Below are 10,859 nucleotides of genomic sequence, written 5' to 3'. Positions count from 1 at the left end.
TTGATAGAACCAGTTTTTACCCAGAAATGTAAATAAAATAAATGAACTTCATTTGAAATTTAAGTCAGGTCTTTCTGTTCTGCAGTGAGAAATTCTACCAGCAGTAATTATTCTAAAAATGTGTTAGTATATATCACAAAAAGTTGTTAAAATACATACTGATCTCTGCAGTGTTTTCTGTGTACAATTGGAATGTATAGTAAAAAGGAGGGGAATGTTTTCCCTCGCTGAATTCATAGCTAACAAAGAGGAATGCATATAAGCAAAACTATCACTGAGGCAGATTTTTTTTTCCCTTTCCCTGCTGATAGTGTAATAGTCATAAAGATCGGATTTCTTCCAGATCCCTTAATGCAGTGATTTTCAACCAGTGTGCTGCAAGAAGAATTTTTAAAACATTCAATATCTGACTATTTAGTCAGGGGCACTGGCTTCTTCTCAGATTGTCAAATAAAAAAACGACAACAGCCAATACAACAATAGCCATCTGGTATGAAGGCTCTGTCTTGAACCATAAATACAGTGTCCCCCAAAAATGTATACACACTTGAATAGCTGATAGCTCAATTTTGCAAGGGAGATGTTTATTATAATAAACATTGCCTTTATAATAATCCAAAGTAGGTGTATACATTTTGGGGGGACACCCTATATATAGATCATGTAATAATTAGTTGCACCTTATTGGTCGCATTGCATAATAAGGTTTCATCTGATTGGTTAGTTCTTGGTACCAGAAATCTTTATATAAAAGCAAAAAGGTAGGTAATTATTATTCTTTTTTTTTTGGTAAATCAAAATTATACCTTTTTTTGTCAGATTGGCAAAAAATACAGTTTTTGGTGTGCCACAGAATTTTAATGACTAGTTTATTTGTGCCGCGAGGTGAAAAAGGTTGAAAATCACTGCCTTAATGTATTATAAATGGTCCCCACGTTCCTATTTTACCCCTAAGTGTGAAGTTGGTCATACCCAAGGGTCCAGATGAGTTATAGTATGTTTAAGGTAAGAGTGGGAAGAAATAAGGAGGGCCACCTTTCCATCCAACCTTACAGAATGTTCATTTTAAGAAAGCATTAAAAATTCTAAAATACACTGAATGCTGTGGGCGAGGACCGAATATACACCTGGTAAGAGAAAGGAATTCAGCCTTTACCAATGAATGGTATGGATCCTGCAAGGCAGGACAAGGTTTCAGTGCTTCTCACTTTATATACATGTATACCGTCTCCGTCATTTCACTTGGTACAGCTATCTCTAGTATCTCCTTATTACAACCGCATCAGAGAATGGGGGCAATGCTTTAATGCCGAAGTTTACATTCTGCTGACCTCAGGCAACCTTTTTCTTACAGGGAGTCCACCGTTGTGGACTAATAAAGTAAGATCCAGCAGAACATGGTCTCTTGGCCTTATGTGCTGAGGGCAGTATCTCTGGGAAGTACTACCAACCGCCCAACAATGATTTTTTTCTAAAAAGGCAAGTTGTTGTTTTTTCAATCAGCAATAAAAAAAATTCAGGCAACAGTTTTCCCTTGAGAACATCACTGTCACCCTTTGTTTCATCATTGTTATTTTCAGAGTCAATAGGCCCCTTGGTTAAGTTCCCGCCAACTCAAAAGATGAAGCAGTTCTGACCTAACATCGACCCATAAAATGCCCCTTCCCCTTTGGTGCCACGGCTTGGAATGAAGTCCATGGCCGTGGACTTGTCACACCCCTTCTCCACCTTTGGTACAAACACAATACACCACTTCATAGTTCCACAAAGGAAAAGTAAGGCTTATCAATGTATTAAAAAAACAACCCACGAACAAGGTAAAATGTCTCCATCTTGAACTCTACTTGCCACTGAAAGATCTCCATTCCACAACAGCAACTCCTAGGGTCCCAGGAGTCAATCTGGTAAAGGTGGCCTTGATAAAATAAAACCCCAGTCAATTGTACGAGTGTCCAAACTGTAACCTCCAAACTCTTGAGTGAATGACAAATCGTAAAAAAGAGTTGTAAGTGTCAGAAGCTTTCCGATTTATGAAAGAAGAGACATGATGTGACTGTGGGTTCTAGCTCTAGGGTGGCAGTTAAGGTTTCGTGATATGCACTTCCCTGCTCCCGTTCCCGTTGGTGGTGGTGGTGATGATGTACTGTGTGGGCTGCTGTTGGCTGGTGGTCTGGGGGTCCAGGTCACTGTGCGGAGTTGGCTGGACCTGGACTGCCCCAGAGAGGGCAGAGGCTTGCTTTTCCTCCAGTTCCGGTTGACTTTCTGACAACACATAATGACCCTAGAGCAGGAAGAAAGGATCTTTAGAAATCTGAGGCCTAATGGGGGCAGGGGGTCCTGGGGACAGAAAGAGGGAGGAATCTGTAAAGAAATGTGACGAGGGGAACTAAAATAGGCAGGTAGGGGAGGTGCCCTACCAAAGCATTTTGGGGAGAATGGGTCAGTCACAGTAATTGACGACAATTGTCAGATAGGAGGGGTCCTGAGGTATTCTACCAAAAGATACAGTGAGAGACAGAGCTTGGCATCACAATGGTAACCTACGTGGCAAACAAAACATTTGCCCTTGTACTACTCTTAAGAATTTAGATTTCTAAAATAAGATTGCTATCTGTCCATTAAACTTTGAGATTAATATAAAATTGATCAAAGAAAAATTATCATCTAAAGCAAGCATGTCGCTGAAACCGGTTTGGCTCAGTGGATAGAGCGTCGGCCTGCGGACTGAAGGGTCCCGGGTTCGATTCCGGTCAAGGGCATGTACCTGGGTTGCGGGCACATCCCCAGTGGGAGATGTGCGGGAGGCAGCTGATCGATGTTCCTCTCTCATCGATGTTTCTAGCTCTCTATCTCCCTCCCTTCCTTTCTGTAAAAAATCAATAAAATATATTTAAAAAAAATAAAGCAAGCATGTCAAACTCAAAGGCTTACACAGGCCAAACAAACGAGGCATGTGGCCCTCGGGCCGCGAGTTTGACATGCTTGATCTAAAGTTTCCTTAAAGAGGCAGAACAGCCCCCAAGACAGGTAGTTACGATCAACTGTTCCCAGACTTCAGAATTTCAAACGCCGGCAAAATTAAAAGTGATAATAAATGTTTCCAAATGTTATCTTGCCAAGCAAAGCCTTTTCTGAAATGCTGCTGTCCAAGGAAAGACGCTTTAACCCTCCAAAGCAAAGGAAGAGCACAGTCTTAGAATAAAGTCCTTACATTGAATGCATTATCTTCATGAAAATATACACTGTCTCTCTATTTCCTCATTCTCCTAATAATGAAATCTCCCCCATAGACTGCAGCTAGCTATATCCTCACGTTATCCTTTTTAAGAAAAAATGCGGACAGAAGGGGGATTAGCTAGCTACTAGGCTGAGAAAAAAGGGAGTCACAGAGCAAAGCTGGTGTGGCTCAGTGGTTGAGCATCTACCTATGACCCAGGAGGTCATCGGTTTAATTCCTGGTCAGGGCACATGCTTGGGTTGTGGGCCCAATCCCCAGTGTGGGGCATATAGGAGGCAGTTGATCTATGATTCTCTCCCATCGATGTTTTTTTTCCATCGATGTTTCTATCTCTCTATCCCTCACCCTTCCTCTCTGAAAATCAATAAAAATTTTTTTTAAAAAAAGGGCACAGTTTAAAAACTCAACCATTGGCCTTTTCAAGCAATGCTCAAAAAAAAGGCCATGGCCAAATACCCATTTGATTGATCTAGGGCCATATGCTCTGAGTCTACACTCATCATACAACTATGATTATGATTTGGTTTCCCATATGGGTCTGGTTTTCAACCTAGGGTACATAAGTGGACTTCCGAGAATCTATGAACCCCCCAAAATATACATTAAATTTGTGCGTATGTATATTGTGGTGAGGGAGGGGGCATCCTTGGCTATAATCCGATTCCCAAATAAGTTCCTGGTTGAAAAATGGTAGAGTCACAGGAAGCAGAAATTTCATTGATCATTACCATTTTACATTAGTTATTGTTTTCGTTGACAATAGCGTTACTCTGGATTACACATCTCTCCTCAGTCTGGTTAGTGTGAGTTTGGATGCTAAAAAATGAGTGAGCTCTCAGTATGCCTTGAAAAAAAAAATCAGGTTTTTGAGGCCACTAGACTATCCTGCTACGCTTTGAGGCCTCTTGGGAATCAGTCTTCCCCTGGAACAACCTGCTATTCCTAATACTCCACTTAAAGAGTATTTTCCTTAATTTAAATTTACATACTCTGTTTTCTAATAACTTAGAGGCAGGCCAGAATAAACCAGTGAAGATAAAAACAGAGGTAGCAGATACAATCAATGTTGACCTGCCCAATCTAAATATAGTAAGAGAATTTATGGTAATGTTTTTCACCCTGAGATGGCTGAATTGTTTAAAATAGTTTGAAAGAGCTCTATAATAGATTCCTTATGCCATTCTCTCCCAACCCAAAGTGATAACCAACAGTAATGACAGCTCATATACATTCCAAGGAGCACATAAAAAGGTGATGAATTATGAATCTATATGTATATGGATCTAGGAGGTTCATTATAATTACACATAGGATAGATATTTATTGATCATTTACTATAGCCCAGCCTCCTGTGCAAGGCACTGAGAATAAAGAGATAACGACCAAGACCCGGCTTTCAAGGAATTCATCACCTACTGAGAAAAGATAGACAGTAAACCGATAATGAAAATAAACTGTGGCAGGGTTAGAATACAGCTCCACAAGTTGTAAGGGGAGCGCAGGAGAGGTACTTCTAACTCAGACATTGCCGGTTGGGGAGTAGAAGGCAGGGGAGGGGAGTCGGGTGCAGTAGGGTGGACAGGAAACCCCTCTCGAGCACACAGCTTACCGGAGTCACCGCCTTCACTTGGCCCGTTGTGACTGGAGTTGCCACCCCGCTATCGGTAATCACAAACTGTCCTGGGGGAAGCGTCATCATCTGAATCTCAGATGCTGAAAAACAGGAAATATGCATATTCCAGTGGCCTCAGATTTTAACACAAGTTGTAGACAAAAACCCTAACACGTGACCACCTTCCCCACCGAGACACTGCCATGGGTTTGCTTGCTGAGAGAGTCTTATGATGACATGATTTTTTGATAATAGTAAAAGCACCTCTGGCACGAACTGCCCACATGGGGTTAGTAGAGTTACCAAATATTGCAGGCGATCAATGCACCTCCCTCAACTGTGGCTTCTGAATATCCATAAAGACAAATACACAACAGCTTTTTAAAACTCTGAAATCAGACACAAAGACTTACCTGTTAGCTTAATATTTGTATCTCTTATAGTCACATCTGAATGAGTTGCCTAACGTATCCATTATTGCCGCCCAGTAATCACGAATCAACCAAACTTGAGTTTTATTTCACCAAAGTTCACCCTAGCACCCAGTTGAGTCTCTGAGTAATATTTTCTACTAAAAGGGACCAGAGCTTCTTGGGAAAATGGCTGGTTCCAGATTTGGGGATCCTAGAACATGGTGTCACACCAGCATGCAAGATACTACAAGAGACTACAGGATTGTGTAGAAAAGATACAGGAGCCAATCCAAAGCCACTCCCAGTCAGCATGGCTCAGCGATTGAGCATCAACCTATGAACCAGGAGGTCATGGTTCGATTCCTGGTCAGGGCACATGCCCAGGTTTCGGGCTCCACCCCCAGTGTGGGCGTGCAGGAGGCAGCTGATCCATGACTCTCTCTCATCATTGATGTTTCTCTCTCTCCCTGTCCCTTCCTCTCTGAAATCAATAAAAGTATATTAAAAAAAAAAAAAAAAAGGTGCTCCCAGTAGCTAAAGATGGGTAATCTGAGCGTTAGTAAGGATAACCGCTGCAGTGATGTGGAACACGTCAGCTGTGTTGAAATCCATGAGCACATGACAGTACTAACACACACATAGCCCTCATTGGTCTACTGGGTCATACTAGGAAACAACGCATGAATTTGAAAATTGGCAAATAAAGGTGATGAGCCAGGTATTTCAAGCATTTATCCTGCCATTACTGCACAAACTGTACCTCCGAGTAACCTGCTCATTAAGGTAAAATTGTTTTCTTCATTGAAGTTTCCTAGCTAATCCTATAAAATAAAAGCCTAATATGCAAAAGGACCGAACAGCAGAATGCCTGGAGGAACGACTGGTCGCTATGATGCACACTGACCACCAGGAGGCAGATGCTCAATGCAGGAGATGCCCCCAGCCCGCAGGCCCCAGGCCAGCTGAGGGAAGTGTCAGCGGGGGGTCCCTGATCACTCCACCAGTTGCCCCACAGATCGGCCCTAGGGGGCGCTACCTGTGCACAAATTTCATGCACCAGGCCTCTAGTTCGTGTATAAAAATGACAGAATCAGCCTAGGACCACTTTGCCATCCCTAATAAAATAGTAGGCCAAAGGTAAAGTGAGATAGCAGACACTGTGTGCCTCCTGATGGACGCACACGGCCAGCTATGAAGTGTCGGGGACAAAACTGAGCCTGATTCCAACAGGGCCTCTAGACCTAATTGCCAGCCTACAGGGAATAAAAGGGCCGGACGCAGGCATCTTAAATGATCATACAGGGATGTCAACAGCAAAATCCATGTGGGATTTTGAGAAATGTCAGAATGTGAAAAATTCTATAGGTCAAATGACCCACCTTCTTCAATGCATAAATTGTAACTTAAAAGAGAGAGAACACATATTAAAAGAAATTCAAAATACAGAATTAATTATAATATCTGGCCCTTATTTAGAACCCAGTTTGGACAAACCAACTACTAAAATTTTTGGGACAGTCACAGAAATATGAGCCCTGACTGGATATCTGATGGCATCAAAAAAATTACCGTCATTTATTTTTAGGGGCAGTCACGGTACTGGAGTTGTGTGTTTTTTTAAAGTATATTCCTCTGGTTTTAGAGACACATACCAAAATATTTGTGGATGAAATGACATGGATTATTACCTAGTTGGAGAACTGGGAGAGAGGGAGAGAATGATGAGGGGACATGAGGGTGTTCAGCGGAGATAAAATTAGCCATGAGTTGATAACTGCTGCAGCTAGATAATGGGTACAGGGACATTCATTACACTATTACCATTATATTTTTCTATCTTTTCAATTTTTTCCCTAAAATAAAAAAGTTCAGTTCTACAATCTTTTCTTCGGGTTAGAATGCTAGTTCATACTATTATCACCGTGACTGTCTTCATCATTCTGTATTTCGTTCACAGGAATTAAACTGAGTATAAATGCCAGCCTGTTGACCAGGATCCCACTGATGTTTCCCATGACTAGAAACTAGACTCAGGCCTCATAGTGCCCCCCAATATTTAAGAGAATGGACTGTAAAAATAACTAAATGGACAGGGTGGAGCCTAATTCCATACCGAATCTATATAACACAGGCAATGATTAAACACAATAGAGATGGACCCCCCCCCCCCGCAAAAAAAAGAAAATAAATCAGGGGAAGATCGTCACTGGCCTTCCCACCTTCCCAGCCCCTAACCCTCCTAGTTCCCTGTACTGAGGCCTCTAGTCCTGTTCCTCCCACATCTTCAGTCATAGAGGTCCGTACTTTCCAGCTCATACCCAAGGCTGTCATCCCCCAGACTGTCGCCTGTTCTGAACTTCAGCAGCCAGCCTTTTACTGCTTCTGTAGCACTAATCTCAGGGTTTTGAAAGCAACTACTCATATCTCTCTCTCAAGAAGCTAACGATCTTTTGGAGCCAAAGACAATCTCCTTAGGAGAGGCAGCCCAGCAGGGTGGTTTGGTGTAAACTCTGGATCCAGATTGCTGGGTTCAAACCTCCATTTACAAGCTATGTTCCTCAGACAAGTTCCTCCGTGCCTAAGCTATCTTATCTGTGAAATACAAAAACTATTGTACTTATCTCATAGGTTGTGGATACTGAATGTGTATATACGTGGCTTAAAAACATTCCTGGCACATTGTAAGAGCTTAATGAAAGCTGGCTAGCATTATTATTGGGTGGTGCTAGTGATGTGAATGTTAACCTTTTATATACCCAGGGTCTAGCACACTGGTGGATATGCAGACATTCAATAAATACTGGTGGAAAACGTGAATCAATAATCGACAGATCCTACAACCATCTATTCTACTATTTAAATCACCTGCCTACACTTATTCCAGCAATATTCCTAATGCCTCTGAAATGGGTGGCTCTCTGATCAGGACACTACCTTGAATTCTGTCATGAAACTCATTCAAGTATATGCTGAGTGAAGAAAATGGTCAATGAAACTTTAATATAGAAAATCCGTTATAAAGCTGACGAAATTATGGCCCATGGCTGCAGGTTCCCCACCGATGACTTGTAGCTTTATCCCCTTGTTTCTTTTTATTTTAATGACTTTAGAGAGAGGGAGGGAGGGAGAGAGGGAGAGCAAGAGAGAAACATTGATGTGAGAAAAAAAACACATCAATCAGCTGCCTCCCACAGGCGTCCTGACCAGGGATCAAACCCATCACCTGGGTATGTGCCCTCACTGGGAATCAAGCCGGCCGGACACCTTTTGGTGAACAGGCAGACACTCCTACCCACTGAACCACCCGGCCAGGGTCCTGGTCTCTCACTTACAGTAGCCACGGAAGGAGTTCCAAGTGCTGGGCAGGTACGTGTGCTGCACAGAGCTCTGCTGCTGCTGGGGTGCCTGGCCTGGGGCCGAGGAGCTGCCTTGCATGTGAGAGGGGCTGAGCCCTTGCTGAGACTGCTGGGAGGAGGGGCTCAGCGGCTGCCCAGCCACCTGGAGGGAGAGAGAAAGCGAGAGTAGAAAAATCACGAATTCCCAATATAGCGAAGACTCATAAATAACTGAAGAAATAAGTCAGGCTAGTATGAATTATATGAATTCTAATACAGAAAGTACCCCTGCTAAAATAGTAATATTTTAAATACAAATAGGATCAATGAAAAGTAATCATAACAATGAAATCCTACTTCGTTTTCAAAGGATTATCTCCAAGAGTATCTTGTTAGAAAGATAAGTGAGTGAAAATAGGATGATCTATATTACACGAAGTGAGAACAGTGGAGAAGCAAACTGACCTGCCTGCATCACAAAGCTAATCTGTCGCACAAACTCAAGTCCTACTTCCCACTGAAGTGAAGAGCACAGTCCCAGCGTTGGCGGAGCTGAGCACAGGGCGAGGTGCAGAGCCCACACCTGTCTCCAGGGTAAGGCCCAGGCTCCCAGGCTGCCCCTCGAGCCTTCCATACTCCACCTCCAAACCACCTTTCCAGCTTTTTTCCCCCCAAACACCATTTCCTGTTACTACCTAAACAGTTTTCTATATATACACAATGTCCCATCTCTGTGTCTTTACTCGAATGAGACCATATTCAAGTCATCATGCCTTCCCCAAGTACCCCGTCAAAATCCTACCTCTCCTTCAAGACCTCATTCAAACACCACTTCTACAAAAATGTCCTAAACACCATCTTAATTCCCAGAATTTATCTCTATAGCCTTAGACCCAGCCCAAGGGGACCCTGCAGGAATCTTGGTCGGCCCTTATTCGCTGTGCCCTCCTCCTACGAGGCCAAGTGACCACGCCCCCCTTGAATGTGAGGGAGCCCCTTCCAGGCTTCCCTTAGAGGGCCACAGCCCCCTTCCCTGTGGAAATGGCCCTGCACCCACTTTGAGGGCCTGTACAAGTCTCCTCCTTGAGACTGTCCTTCTGCAGGGGTCCTGCCTCCCCCATGTGGGTTTCAGTGGTTCTCAACCTTCCTAATGCCGCCACCCTTTAATACAGTGCCTCATGTTGTGGTGACCCCCAACCATAAAATTATTTTCGTTGCTACTTCATAACTGTGATTTTGCTACTGTTATGAATTGTAATGTAAATATCTGATATGCAGGATGTATTTTCATTGTTCGCGACCCACAGGTTGAGAACCGCTGCAAGGGTTTTGGGCTCCTGAGACCGAGGGGCTTCCCTCTACCACCCCCACCCTCCGCCCCCAATAAGCAGGAAAGTAGAGTGTGCGTGTGTACCCCATGGATTGCCACAGAAACTGGAAGGGCAAAGAGCTAGCAAACGAGGGAGAAAGCCTGCCTCCCAGTTTCCTCCTGCGACAGCCTGGCAGGTGCTAGAGCCATCGTGGTGTGTGGCAAAAAATACTATTCATTTCGAACTGGCACTACCCATGTATCAGGTTATTACGATTAATGTTGCTTCACATATATTTCTCAATTTTGTCATTATAAAAGCGTATGTGTCAAGTAGGAAGACAGAACATATTTTATTTAATGGTCTGTTAGCTTGATTCAAGACTTGTAAGTGCTCCAGCCCCTGGCACACAGGTCTTCATCTGTACTCTTACCCTGGGGCCTGTGAACACCAGGGGGGGCCTATGTGCACCCTTTGGGTACACACACCTTCCCTCCACGTCCTATGCACGGGCACACTTGTGTTATCCCCCTACTAGACTCCACGCTCCTGAGGACAAGACCCAGGAAAGCTTCCTGCAAACGGTAAGGAATTCCGAAATATTTTAATGGGTCTCGCTATGCTATCTTAACAACAGACTCAATCATCCCAGCTCAATAGTGCTCCTCAAAGTCACTGCTCCAAATGACAGGAACAACTTAGCCATTGCAGACGTCCATCCCCCGGGCACTGAGAAGAGGAAGCAAAGGCCATGTCGTCTGCAGGATGTCCTATCACAGGGCCCGTTGGGATCGAAGCTGATCCCTTAACCTGAGACCATAATACCAATATTAAGGTCCACGCTAACAATAGCTCAGTAGTCAAGGAGACCAGGTCTGAAGGGAATGTCTCTTCACTCTTATTAATTCTTCCGGGTCCCTGGGTCACACTGATGTCTGTGAACAGTCTACG

At 43.5% G+C, this 10,859-nt stretch overlaps 1 protein-coding gene across 1 annotated transcript in view; it reads right to left on the bottom strand.

Annotated features, from left to right (window-relative positions):
• Positions 1-842: 842 nt before the first annotated feature.
• The window catches only part of PRDM10 (PR domain 10), a 77,307-nt gene continuing 67,290 nt past the window's right edge, over positions 843-10,859 (bottom strand). Inside the window, exons 21-23 of the mRNA XM_006775031.2 lie at positions 8,596-8,761; positions 4,848-4,951; positions 843-2,281 (exon numbers count right to left, since the gene is read on the bottom strand). Of these exons, the coding sequence (XP_006775094.1) occupies positions 2,081-2,281; positions 4,848-4,951; positions 8,596-8,761 (471 nt within the window). The 3' untranslated portion in view covers positions 843-2,080. The remainder of the gene's footprint in view (positions 2,282-4,847; positions 4,952-8,595; positions 8,762-10,859) is intronic.

The sequence above is a fragment of the Myotis davidii genome, unplaced genomic scaffold (assembly GCF_000327345.1).
Source record: "Myotis davidii unplaced genomic scaffold, ASM32734v1 scaffold148, whole genome shotgun sequence".
NCBI lineage: Eukaryota > Metazoa > Chordata > Mammalia > Chiroptera > Vespertilionidae > Myotis > Myotis davidii.
The sequence above is the reverse complement of the archived record's forward strand: the minus strand, read 5'-3'. Positions and strand labels throughout refer to the sequence as shown.